General features: G+C 41.3%; 1 protein-coding gene across 2 annotated transcripts in view; it reads right to left on the reverse strand.

Annotated features, from left to right (window-relative positions):
• Positions 1-14,236, reverse strand: part of limk1a (LIM domain kinase 1a) — a 42,503-nt gene that overhangs the window by 23,878 nt on the left and 4,389 nt on the right. The window contains exon 1 of one of the 2 annotated variants that reach the window (XM_076100329.1): positions 9,250-9,669. The exons of the other annotated variant lie outside the window; for it this stretch is intronic. Coding sequence (XP_075956444.1) covers positions 9,250-9,341 — 92 coding nt within the window. The 5' untranslated portion in view covers positions 9,342-9,669. Of the gene's footprint in view, positions 1-9,249; positions 9,670-14,236 lie in introns of those variants that run through there. 2 annotated transcript variants of the gene reach the window in all.

Genomic DNA, 14,236 nt, shown 5'->3' on the forward strand with positions numbered 1-14,236 from the left:
TCATCAACCAACATCCTTCAGTATAAAAAGTCACACTTATATGAATCTATATATCCCTGATGTTTGTTTTGACCATGAACTGAATATAACTGAATATTTGTATTCATATAGCACCACTGGTGTAGAGATATCATCATGTCGTTGTCTCATAAGGCTACCTGTACTCGGTGTGCAATGACAATGAAGTTGAATCTTATTTCCTTTTGCAAAAAGTGCCTCTCATGTATTGAAATCACAGTACAACTTAATAAAAAAGAAAAGGAGAAATTACATTTTTAAAAACCTGTACAGAGCAGACAGCAGCATGACATGTTTTGCTACTCTAAAATTGAACCTGTTTTCAATATACTTTGTGAACGGACAGTCTGAGCATCAGACATATTCACCCGTAGAGCTCTGTCTGGTCTGTCCAGAGTGATGTCAGCCTGATAGGCATGAGATGCTGACAGAGTGAAGGTCGGATGACAAAGAGTCGGAGACAGACAGAGGGTGATAACATGGTGACAAGGCTGAGGGGAGGCAATAACAAACACGCATTTGGTCCAGTGACAATGCAAATAAGCAAACAAAGTCTTCTGCAAAGGCGGGTTTGCTATTCAAAACAGTGATAAAAAAACCGGTGAGTACACTTTATTTCATGGTGATGTATGATAATTATAATCAAGAGAAAGAGGCAGTCAACAATCTCATGTAACTCAGGCCCATCTGACACACCAGGATCATCCAGGTAGCATATTATTAATCTTCCCTTGACTAGTAAATGTGACTGTGTGTGTTCATTTTCATTACGCCTTGTTTGTAAACACAGCTTCATGTATTCGTTGATGTGGATAAGTGGGGACATTCGCTCTGCATGGGGCCATGAATCAAAATGTGTGCTAATCCCTTCGCTTATGGTAAAAGCATTTCTGTATGTGCGAGTTGGTGCACTTGCATCTGCGTGCTTGCAATCTGTATGAATCCGTCTGGTGTATAACGGCCATGACAAAGTGAGTGTCTCCACTCCTTCCCAGTGGAGCTCCCCTCCCATCAGCCAGCTGTCTGGCCTCCCAGCTCATGGCAGCTTAAAACCAGCACTGTTTGCTCTGAAAATATTAAGGAGTGTGCATGGCTTCAGAGGCTGGAGCAGAATAATTCACTTTGTCCCTCATCTCATCCCAATGTGCTGTTTACATTTACATATGATTCACATTTCTTCATTTTATTGACATTGCTGAGTTCTTGGTGTCTGGCTCTGATTTGGCTTTCGTTTGCCGATGTCATACTTCTTTTAATGCCTGAGCATTAAAAGTAATAATAATATATTGATTACAATGCATATTTTGTCCTTGTATCATTTCATTTTACACACACACGTCGGGCTGCAAAAACAAAATGAATCAGTAGCTTTGTGGTAAACAACTGATCGGTCATTTTTCAAGCAAAATGTTTCTCATTTGTGATTTACTTATTTTCTTCGTCATATTTGACTATAGATGTCACTTTGGGCTTATGGAAAATAGTTTTTGGCCGTTTTCTGACATTTAATGGACCAAACAATTGTTCCATTATTAGAGAACATAATCTGCTGATTAATCAATAATGTAACAGTCGTTAGTTGCAGCCCTACACGCACCACACTGTTGTGGAAATAAATGGCTGAAATGTGACCCCGAAGCTGTGCAGTTATATGACTCCTCTTCATTTTATCTTTCTCAGACACAAAAAGACACTTTGCTGTTGAACATGTTCGTGGCTGATCGGTAAAGTAACAACTAAAAACTCACTAATATATTCAGCGGATGCAGCACCTCACTTTGACTTTGCCAGAGGTGTTGCACCGTCTGTGAAACACGTATGTAACCTTGCAGCACATGCAGACCACATGCAGACCCACGCATACAATTTATTTATCAGACAGACAGGCACACCCACTCTTCCCAGCGTCTGCATGCGGAGCTTCACTGCAGCTCGGCAGATTGTGGCAGAGCTGCTTCCGTATGCAGCGTGTTTGGGAGAGCATGGGGGGAGGAGGAGACTTGGAAGTGGGTCAAGGCTTTCAGAAGACGTCCGCAGCACCGAGCTACTCAGCTGTCTTGGCACTCTGCCACTCAATAACTGCCTTTCACTGCACACACCCATCCTGCAAACCCCTGCTGGGGCAAAGTCATACCTGGGGAGGACACACAGGTGCACATAGACGTGTCTCGCACACACACACACACACACACACACACACACACACACACACACACACACACACACACACACAGACACACACACACACACACACATATAGGGAGGAGTGATCTTTGAGCTCTGAGGTTCAGTTCCTTCGTAGTAAAACCTCTCGGAGCAGAGCTGGGAGTGGCAGCAGAGTGTTAACGATATGACTGAATACATTAGTGACTCCAAGATGTAGACGCCAAATTTCTGCCTTCAGGACAAGAATCGTATCTCAGAGGTGGAGGAGACAGGCAGCAAGGCTCAAAACTTCTATGAATATATAAAATCCCACCACCATTTTTTTTCCAGTTAGTGTGTCAATGTGTGTTCGCGCTCACATTTGGGCGTTTTTATGTGACTGTGTTTGTGTGTGCATCGGCACGGACGTGTAAGAGGATTATCAGTGTGAAAGACTCAGAGGGTCTTTGCCCACTCTGTCATGATGCTCCGAAAATCTAGCTGAACAGAAAGCTTAGGAGTCTCTCTGTCTCACACACGCTATGACACCTTACTGCGAAATCTAATAAATATTACAGGCCCTTTAGCAAAGAAATGAATGATGATGTTCAAGGACAGAAAAATAAATGAGTTGGAAAAAAATCTGTAAGAGAGTATGAGAAAAGACTGATGTAAGGACAATAAAGACTAAATACCCAGAGTGTTTGATTGATTTAAGACGCAGTGACCAAGGACATAAAAGTCAAAAGACAAACAAACGGCAGGATGCTCAGACATAAATAACTCCCATGAACAAGTGAGAGGCAGCAGAGCAGATTTCAGAAGCTATGAAAACCAGCTGGATCCCCCTGAGGGTCAGCGAACAACCAATAACAGAGAGGATGAGAACGAGGGAGACGAGTTAGCAAATCTGGAACTGTCCCCCCTACTGCTCAAATCCCTGATGGAATTAGCTAAAAGTGTCTGAGAGAGAAATAAATTCCTTTTTCCAGGTCAAGCGGAGAAAGCCTCTGACCGACTGTGCTTGTGTTTGCTAACATTTGACTCCAGCTGAGTTCTGTCACAATTAATTCACAAGATACTGTGAATCTGAAGGGTTCTGAGATACTTAACAAGAAATAAGACAAAGAACTGCGGCGCTTTGAGCTGCTAACATGCGACATCACAAAGGCCAATTTTAATATGCTGATGGTTATCAGAAATAATGTTTAGAATCTTAGTTTATTATGCTAACATATTCTTTTTCATTTTAGGGGTCATAAGGCAAAAACGTTTGTTTGCGATTCTCAATATGTGGACTTGACACCTAAAAAAAAAGTAGTAGTTTAGTGAGTGTGTGTTTGTAGGATCGAAATATCATCAATCATGGCATACCAGATGAATTAACCATACGCTGCATTGTATTAGTCTACTATAATTCATGTTTATTATTCCCAGTGAGATGGTCTCATTGGACAGTTCCATGATCTAATATGTTTTTGAATGACTGTGCATCCTATTTATCATGCTGCCGGCCTGACCCAGGTCAATACCTAACATGATTCATTTGTCCCAGTTGATGTGAATGAGCTTCATAGTTGAATGAAAACAACATCAGGTCTGAGTGAATGAATGAAATCAAATTCCCCGAGGGACTGAACTGCTGAAGGGGAGGAGTAAATACACTTAACAAATTAGAAAAATGTCTCAATGCATTAACATACTGTATGTCACTACTGAGCATATACATACAAATATATAATATATAGTTATTTCATGTGTTTATGTGCGTTTATACTAAAACTAAAACAATTATTCTGCAGCTATTTTGACAATGTATTCATAGTTTCAGTTTATAATGGAAAGTAATCGGCAGATTAATCAACAATACAATGAATTGTTAGTTGTAGGCCTACAGTTAACTGCATATCAAAATTAACCCGGCAAAGCAAAGGTCACAAAGAAACACACACACACGCGCGTGTAAATGGCAGATATGCAGATAGACAATTAATTATTAATCAAGGTTAAATGTTTCCATTATTTCAGTCGTTTGTTGGTGAAGCATGCAGAGCTTTGTGGTTTAGCATGCTGGAGTCTGTCCTGCAGCTGATCAACTAAATGGTTCTAAGATGCACTATTGTTATTTTCTGCCACATGTATCTAGTACCATATAGTCCATATCTAAACCAGGGCTGCAATTAACCATCATTTATTTTATTAATTTATTATCAAATAGTCGTGCAATTATTTTTTCAATTAGTTGATTAACTGTTAAAAACAAAACCGTGTAAAATGTCAAAAAGATTGTGAAAAAAAGCCCAAAGTGACATCCTAAAATGTCTAGTTTGCTTCAATAACAGTCCAAAAGACAAAGACATTCCCTACATTTGCAAATCCTTACATTTGGGATCTGAAAATTAAGACCAGTTGCGATTTTTTCCACTATTTTTTACTATTGGTTAACTAATTGTTGCAGTTCTAAACTGAAAGCAGTGAAGCTACTATATGCAAACTGTTGTATTTTATATTCTCGGATCTCAGTGTGACGTCGTTCAAGATAAACCCTCAAATGCCTCCCAGTGAAATAAATACAAGACAAATCAAGCTGACCATCCAGCTCTGGTCAGCATGTTATGTTGTGTGTGTGTGTGTGTACATGTAACCACAGGTCATGAGGTGTGGGCTAACACCGCTACAGGAAGCAGGAGGAGTCAAAAGGAAACAGTGTGTGTGTGTTCTGGTGGAGGTGTGAGCAGGTTCATTACTGACTGACAGATGCAGAGCTGAAAGATTCACGAGGAGCCACACCTCTCAAACACCCCCCAACACACACATGCACACACATGCACGTCCTCATTAATAATTAAACCTTCGATCATTTTAGCCAAGCTCAGAAGTACATCCATCACCTTTCTATCTGCAAAGAAAGCAGCAACGCTTTCGAGTACTTCTGATCAATAAGTCGATACACCGGTCCGCTGGGCCTTCCAGTAAAATCAGGAAAGTCAGGCAATAAATGTCGAGCGAACCGAGACAAATAAATGTGTCTGATCCATGACAAAGTACTCAGATGTTGTTACTTTACTTGCAGGCTAAGCTGAAATCCTCACAGACAAAGAGAAAATACAACCTCTGGGAAAGAGATGAGGGGGTTGTGGGATAAAGGGATGGACACACACACACACACACACACACACACACACACACACACACACACACACACACACACACAGACAGACAGACAGACGGGTGAAAGACTGTCTGGGGGAGACCCCTCTCTTTTCCCTCAGAGGAGACATAAATAGATAGATTCCTGGTCCAGTGCCAAGATTTTCACCGCTCAATGAAAACCAAAGGATTCCCACGTGGGGACGGGGATGAACGTACCAATGTGTGTGTATGTGCGTGTGAGTGTTTGCACACTAACAATCTAAATCTACCTATTACATTGAAGACTGCTTAAGACGTTTGGTTTGATTCTCTCTCTCTCACACACACACACACTCAAGGACACATTTATCCCGTTCTCACGCCCCCTTTTTTGTTCCCCTAATTTCATCCCCCCCCCCCCCCTCTCCTACCCTCCTCCTTCTCCATGGCAACACAGAATGCCATAGCGATGATGTCACCCCCTCACATAAAAAAAGAAGCATTACCTCACCACCACACGATAACCCCTACATTGCTCTCCGTTGGGAAGTCCCTCAGCCAATCAGGCTTCAGCCTATTCCCTTGACCTTGTCAAACACAAGCTCAGCAGCTTTTAGACCTGCGTTAACCCCTCGAGGACTTTATTTTCACTACATTAAATAACTAAAACACAGCAGAGGAGAGAAGGTTGGGCGGCTATAATTGCGCCGTCAGTAGCTTTCGCTCTGCGCTGACTGTGGGAGACAATCTCTTTATCTGTGGCCCTGTGGTCCATTTAGCTGGTAAACCGGAGCCCTGGCAGACTGCGAGTGAGCGACGAGCATCGCAGCAGTTTCCTTTGTGACCGTTAAGCCGCCCTGACCGACTGATTGTCAGCACAGTCGTCTCACTTGTTTCACTGAGAGGAAATGATAATTCGGCGAACTCTGGGAACCATGATGAGTGTTTCAGCAGGATTCAGGAGAGACAGCGGAGCTCCTGTTCATCATCAGGTCTCTTAAACAGAGTAGTTTAGGGTGTCTCCAACAGCTTAAACACAAACTGAGGAAACGAATACATGAAGTGAAAACAGCCCAGTGAGTCAGTTCAGACTGAAAGAATTAAATACAAATAGTCATCAGACAGGCTTTATGGTTCGGCTTATCAACTCCTGATAACAAAGAAATACTAAACAATAATTCTCATTATTAATTCGTCAGGTATTTTTACCGACATTTTAAGAATCCACACATCCCACTTGTCAGCAAAAGTTTAGTGAAACTGAAAACTTGATGATACTGTAGACTGGAACTATCAGATAGTATTCAGTCTATAGGAACTATCTTTAATATTTGTAGGTTTCTGAATGTATTCAGCATCTCTGACTGATAAAAGTCACCATCGGCCACCATTAAAGTCCAAATAATATCATCAATTCCTCTCCAAAAAAAATCTAAAGTTTATATAAAACATCATGTTGTCGATCCAACATCTAAACCAATCAGCAGTGCTGCCTGATCCAAGACACTCACAGGACAGTTATCACAACAGCTGCTGTTTTATCATTCATCGTGACGATCGCAAGGTAAATGGTAGAAATACAGCATTCACTTTATAATGTTAAATAATGTACCAGGAACGTCTGCTTTCGATTGGCCAAAGCAGCACTAGTAGCTGGACGACGTCGCTTTGTGTTACAGCAAAAGTTCAGCCGAGTGGAATTCAGGAATGACCTTTAATGCCTAACTTTTAAGCCAACAGAGAAGTCCTGAAGGTGCCATCATCATGTCAACAAATTGAGCAAAATCCACTCGATGATAAAGTATCTTAAAGTGAATTCTGACAAAGACAAATACTTCTTATGAAACGATCAAGGTCAATAGAAAAGTGACAGGACTCACAGAATGGAGAGAAAATGAGGGCGTTAATCCTCCTTTCTTCACATGCAGGGTTTACGTCTGGAGTTTATCTGCTGCAAACGGGACCAAATTGAATTTTTCGAAAGTGTGATTAAAGTATTGTAGCGAGAGTCAATGGTTGAAGCTCGGGAGCAGGCGATTAATCAAAAAGTCCCAACACACAGGACGACTCCTTTCTCCTCTCTGAAAATGTTATCAGCAGGTATGAACCCTGGAGACGTTACGGCGAGGAGGACGAGGAGTTCTTGGTGCAGACACAGAGCAAAGTGTCACTGGATGAGTGGAAAAGGAGAATATCATTAAAAAAGCGAACAGTGTATGGCCAAATAATACTAATAGCAATACATTTTATTTATACAGCACCTTTCATGCATACAATGCAGCTCAAAGTGCTTCACAGAGGAAAATAAAAACAAAACAAATAAAGAAAAAAGATATTCAATAACATACTAAATTACAGAGTGCTGTGGCACAAACCAAAGATATTAAAAGGATATAACCAATGAACCAGGTCAGAATCACATGGCCTAATATATTTATACTGTTTGTACATATTTACACAAGTATAAATAAACATGACCACAATGTTATTTCTGGCTTCCTTGGAATAAAAATTAAAACTAGACGTTCAATGAGATGAACAAATGAGTTTTCCCTTTTGACAGTCTGGTTGTGCTGGATAACATGCTTATCTACTTTGAAACACACACACACACACACACACACACACACACACACACACACACACACACACACACACACACACACACACACACAAAACACACACACACACACACATCTGAGATACATAAAACGATGTTAAAACCATAACTTGCACACTTCAGTATTTTGACTCACAGGAACACAAGCATAAGTCCGGTGACAGGACAGAAGCATTCAATGATAATAATAAAGTCCACAACACACACAATGTCCGTCACATGCAGGACAGCAGGGTTTGATTCACTGTCTTGCTTTGACAAAAGAGGGAAGTCACTAAGAAATATGGGTCTTTGCCTCCAGAGACAGAAGTGTGACTGATGTGTGCTGCGTCATGAGGGAAGTGAGAGACAACCTAAAGAGAAATGAGTAAATCATCTCAACCCACAGAGGGACACCTTTCAGTCTCTACATCCTTCTAACGGACTCTGTACAGTACAAGATACTGTAGGTTTGACACGGTGTGCAATTCAAACACTGAATTATGATGTTTTGTGCTTTACATTATAATGAACTGATCGTACAAAAACGACTTTGGTTATCAGCTGACACAATATAAGCTAATAAAAATTAGCTAATAAAAATTAGCTAATAAAAATTAGCCATAATCTCATTTTCATCTATATTCAGCTTCGGCTATTAGTCGATTCATTGATTAGTTGATGAAAAAAATAAAGTAATTGGCAACTATTTCAATTGATTTGAACAATGCAGAACCTGTCTGATGGTTCTGAAATTCTCAAATGTGAGAGTTTGCTTCTTTCCTTGGTCGAACATATTATAGCATGTCACACAGTAGCACAATCAAGACATTTGAAGATGTCACCTTGTTTCATAGACCAAACCATTTCTCAATTAACCAAGAAAATAGTCAGAATAATCGATAATGACAATAATTGCTGCAGTCTTATTCAACAGACTGCAAAACGGACAAAGAGACAAAAAAGAGACTAAAAGTCATAAAAGTGCTCAGACTAACGGAAAGTTTGAACGTTTATAATTCTATATAGCCACAAAGCAAACTCCATCTACGGAAGAAGACCGTGTGATACGGTCAAAAGCCCAGGAACAAGCAGGTAAGTTGACCTTAAGTTAAGCTCTTTTTGTTAAAAGTTTCACTCAGTCAGTGACAGCATGCCATAACATAACTGTAACGTCCCGGGATCGGTTCGGGCCCAGAGACCTTTGTTGCATGTCTCACCCCTCTCTCTCTCCCTCTATAAACAGCAAAAATGACCCCCCCAAAAAACCTTAAATCTATTAGGCCTGAGTAACATCCTCCTCAAACTAGAAACTCAACAAACGTCCAGCCACGTACTTCCACTGGTCCACTTACTTTCTGAGTTGCTTCTCGCTGCGTTGGTCCTTTGCTGACATGTCACCCGGGGGAGCGACGCTCTTGTTTTGACAGTCAGAAGACAGACTCATGTCAGCAGCTCTGATGCTCGACCAGCCTCGCTGTCACAACCATCAGTGACTCTCTCTGTCTCTGTCTCCCTTCCTCTACTTCCTCTCAGTGCAGCTGCACAGAGCGGTCATGATTCTCCATCAACTATTTCCTGTCCTCTGCCCCTCCCATGTACTGTTCTTCTTCTTTTTTTGTATCCTCATTAGAGCCGCCCTGGTAATGTCAACTCCTTATTTCATGTACTATTCTTCCACACACTCAGTCAAATCACATGTTGCTTTCATGCATCGTCTTTTAAACCCTTTCCACCTCCTCTCAACTCATTTAATCTGCCAACCTCCTCACAGGAGCTGAGGTGTTTTGTTCAATAACACGACAGTCATCATCACATAAGTTGAGCTCTGTGAAGTATTACCTCATTTAAGAGCGTAACTTAACTCACAGATACACAAACAAAAAAAGTCTCATTCTGGCTGCAACCCGTCTGTTCACGAACCAGCTGAAAGGCAGTAAATCAGCTGATATCAACTTATCACTAATATACACACTATATATTGGTATTCTTGTATATGTCTGCAAATCAATATAAAAGTACACCAATGTCTAATACATAAATATATGTCACATAGTTTGTCCGCGAGAGAGCTCTGACAAGCTTATTTAATAACCAATTTTAAGGGGTCCTTATTCAAAAACGTTTGTTTATGCAACTTTTTGGGCCTGCCATAATTTCAGGTGATGCATTCAGATTCAGTTACGAAGCCCAGAGACATTTCACTTTAATATCATACATGATATATCATAAAGAAAAGCATCAAATCCTCACATGTGAGAAGCTGAAACAGTAAGTCTCGCCTCATTAACATCACTGAACCTTCAACACTGTCAAGAGTTCAGTATCGAGGTCCTGCATTAAGATTTATGTTTCATTTACTCAGCTCAGTAAACTATCCGACAAATAGGAGCCATGAATCGTCCATCATGTCCTGCAGCTTCTGTCACCGGGCAGACTTCATCTGCAGGTAGAAACAGCTGAGTCACTGCAGCCTTTTATGTCTGTTTCTGAGCCAGAATTCACTGCTTCAGAGAGCTGCAAGGAAAGATATGGCGTAGCTGAGACTTTGCTACATCTACGCACGATTCTGGCCGTAATTATTTAGTGATCTTTATCTTTTATTTAGACGGTGGCAGTAATGTTGCTCGTTCAGACGTGAGTCAGGGTGACAGAGGGACAGATGGAGGCAGAGATGTGTCCTACAGCGCACATGAGTATGAATCTATCACCAAAACAAATTAGAAAACAACACATGTATCAGTACGTGCATACTTTAAAAGAAGAGGTTGTCAGCTAAAGTGCTAACGAAGCACAAGCCCTTGTCGTCCTTTGGGAAGCAGAAGTAGTTTCATTGGGAGCAGGACGATGCTGCACTGTGCTGCAGAGAGACTGCAGCACGGGTCGAGTATTCAGAGTCAAAAACAAGCACACCTCGATCAGATGATGATTCTCATCTGCTTTACCTGGTTTAATGCACATTTCTAAAGCTATTCTTACCAATATAGCTACAGACAATCATGGAGAAATTAATTTAGCAATGAAATAATAATAAAATGCAAATTCCGCATAGTGAATGAAAAACATGAAACCAAAAGGATCATCATGCTAATAAGCAAAGGACCAGAAATCCCCTTATTCCTCGTTCCCACGAGGCAACGAGAGGTTGTGACTGTCTCCAGAGTCCTATCATAACGACGCAACACGCCTTCTTACTTCGTGTCTTTCCTCAAATATCAAGAGCTACTTTAAATTAATTCCCTCAAATCCACATTGAAGGCAATAAGACTCACCCAGGAGCTCCCTGATGAGAGCCCTCACTGAGAGGCATCTGGAGAGCCTTTTCACAAATATTGAATGAATAAATAAATTACAATTTTGAAATACTGTTTAATTGAACAGAGAAGCAGGTTTTTAGTCACACTGCAGAACTGTAAAGGAACATAACATTAAAGGAGGCGTGACAAATTTGAAGCAAAGACAAGCATCTAAAATTTGGAGCATCTAAATGAAGACTTTTGGGTTTTTTTGGCACTAAAAAAGTGATTACCTGCAACTTGTATTAATATATTGTTGGTCTATTTTCACGCGTCACAGAAGGAAAAGCCCAGGAGTAAATTATAAAATGAAAAACAGCTGAATTTCATGTAGCTGCTTTAGTTTCAGGGTCCTGGTGTTGTGCATTTTGCCCCTCTGTCTGTCACACTGTCACGGGTTACTGGGACACTTGAATATAACAGAGCCATTGTTCATGTTTTTTAGAAGTTAAACCAAAAGTGAATGCATGTTGGTAAAATGTCTCGTTGCAAAGGAAAAGTGTGAAGCAGGAAGTCGGCCTGTAGGCTGCGATGGATGTTTACAACAGCCGTTGCGTTTACGTTCGTCTAACCTGTGGGTTTGACTGTGTGACTGTGTGACTGTTTGTGTTTCTTGTCCCATCTGTGTCCCGTCTTCTTTTTGTGATAAAAATCCTCTGAGCGAAGAGTCTGGGACTTTTTTCTTGTTGATATTTACATGATATGCCACCATCTGGGGTGTTGCTCCAATCTGTGAGATGGTTGTTTCAGAAGAGTTGTTCAAAACCACTGTGGATTATTTTCAGGTCGTGTTTACTGCGCCGTTCTTCTTCTGTTTATTATAAACAAACCAATGTTGCAGCGTCGCTTTTTTTACTGTGCCAGAGATTTTTCACAAACGTGAACATCGACAAAATGTAAAATGTTGTCAGAACTGGTTTTTAAATATATTTGTGTGAAACTGGCAAGAACATCACAGATTACCACTACTTCAAAACTCAAATACAAGAGATGACTGGATACACCATATCAAAGGTCAAAGACAAACGTCTTTTTCACGTAGTTCTGTGAGAGCTAACATGTTAAAATACCTGACAAAAGTACTCAAGCTCTCACAATAACTAAACGGTACGGCAGCGTTCCTAATGAAGAGGACACTGTGGTGTTTGCAGTTACAGTTGAGCTTTGGGACGAACAGAAGTCCGACGATGTAAAAACAGATCTCAGTTAGAACATGTTCCCATGAAGGCTGCTGTATATACAGCGAGTATTTCTCCCTCCACCCTCGGGACCCTGCAGTCTTCAAACAACACTCTGAGCACTTTAATTTCGCCTTCCCCTCTGCTATTATCGTCTCCACTTCCTCTTCACTGGAGTAGTGCTCTATTGCAGCAGCGGGCCCTGCAGTTAGATATTTTTAGTTTGGATTTAAGCTCCGTTTCTCAGTCCCACTAGTCAATTCTCCACGGAAGTCTTGTCTGACTGGAGAAGTCGTCTTAAATCCTCCTTTTCTATGACAATCCTGCTCCTCCCCGAGGATTTGGATCTGGGTCAAAGAAAGATTCCCTATCATTTTTAGACACGTGTGGGAGGTAGAGAGAAATCTGGATGATTTCTAGGAGGATGCAACACTTTCTAGGAGACTACAACTCTGTTTCTTTTCTTTTTTAACAGATGTTGTTGCTCACACTCATACTAATTAAACTGTTCTGGTGTGTGTTGTGCCACCAGAAGGGCTGAAAGCTGCAGGATGATATCCGACAGCTCAAAAGGAGTTTGAGGGAGCCGGCACCACGCTCAGGTTTGCACCTAATGATGGTACGGTTGCAACGAAATGCAAAGTAGTGCTTTTATTTTATGTCAAAGTACAAAGTGCATACAAATGCAAACAAACAAAAAAGGTGGGAAATGAGTTCACACACATAAATGCACTCCAATAAGAGAGAAATGCAAAAATGCAAACACTTCTAAAAAAGACACCCCACTGAGACAAACTGCAATTCTTCATCCACACTGAGGCATTCAGCCATCTCATCAACACACACACACACACACAACACACACACACACACACACACAACACACACACACGCACAACACAAACTAGAAGATAGCCTGCTCAGATTTCCCATTCAGACATCCAGCCGGGGGAAATCATTAACGACACATTGAGAGGTGAGTTTTCCACATAGCAATCTGCCAACAAGCTCAGATTAACGGAGTGAAAGGAGGTGTGGCGTTGACGATGCAGATGGAGCTTTTTCAAAAACATTTAAACAAAAGAGTCGCATTCCTTTTTTTTACCTGTTAAGAAAAGATACGCAGACCTAATCAGCTCTACGTGCCTCAAGCAAGTAAAAACTAACTCAGAGTTCTCATGCTGCCTCTAAACCCTAAAGTTAGCATGTCTCATGTTAATTGGATTCTACAACAACAACAGGCACCCCCTGAGCTGCCTCTTAGACGACATCGACCAATAACAGCATGTTATCCCCACGCGGCACCACGAATGTAGATAAACGGTTGTGTTTGGCCTGTCCGAGTCCAGGACATATAAGGGGCGGAGGTTTGGTCGCGGCGGTTCTTGCTGTCGTTCGACTTTGCATTTAGAAATCCCCAGACATTCAGAGATCTCCCATTGTCTGGTATCGCTAGACAAGATGTTCGTAAACTATTACTGAATGTGTTGTGGCGAGCTAACTTTGGCCATAATGCATCACCAACAAATATTAGCTCATGTGGCTAATGTTAGATACACTGTACTGATAAATTGCCTCAAGTGATGCCACTTGACACTCAGTGTGGAGTCAGGAAGACCCTCTGTAACCTGCAAGCCCCTCAAGCCCCTCAAGCCCCTCAGGACCAGCCATCTCTTTTCAGGAACTACGGTTATTTCTGAGTGTTGTGAGGCAAATAACTAAATGTTTCAGTCAGAACTCCTCGACAAGAAGTTGTTTGATCTCCTGTTTGTCAGAAACAAAGTTGGCTCTACAATCGATGTGAGAGACGGAGAGAAAGAGGTGGAGATATTACATAAGATCATCAGGAACGAAAGCTGCAGCAACAT

This window comes from Anarhichas minor, unplaced genomic scaffold (assembly GCF_050575085.1).
Source record: "Anarhichas minor isolate MPS153535 unplaced genomic scaffold, ASM5057508v1 ptg000026l, whole genome shotgun sequence".
Lineage (NCBI taxonomy): Eukaryota > Metazoa > Chordata > Actinopteri > Perciformes > Anarhichadidae > Anarhichas > Anarhichas minor.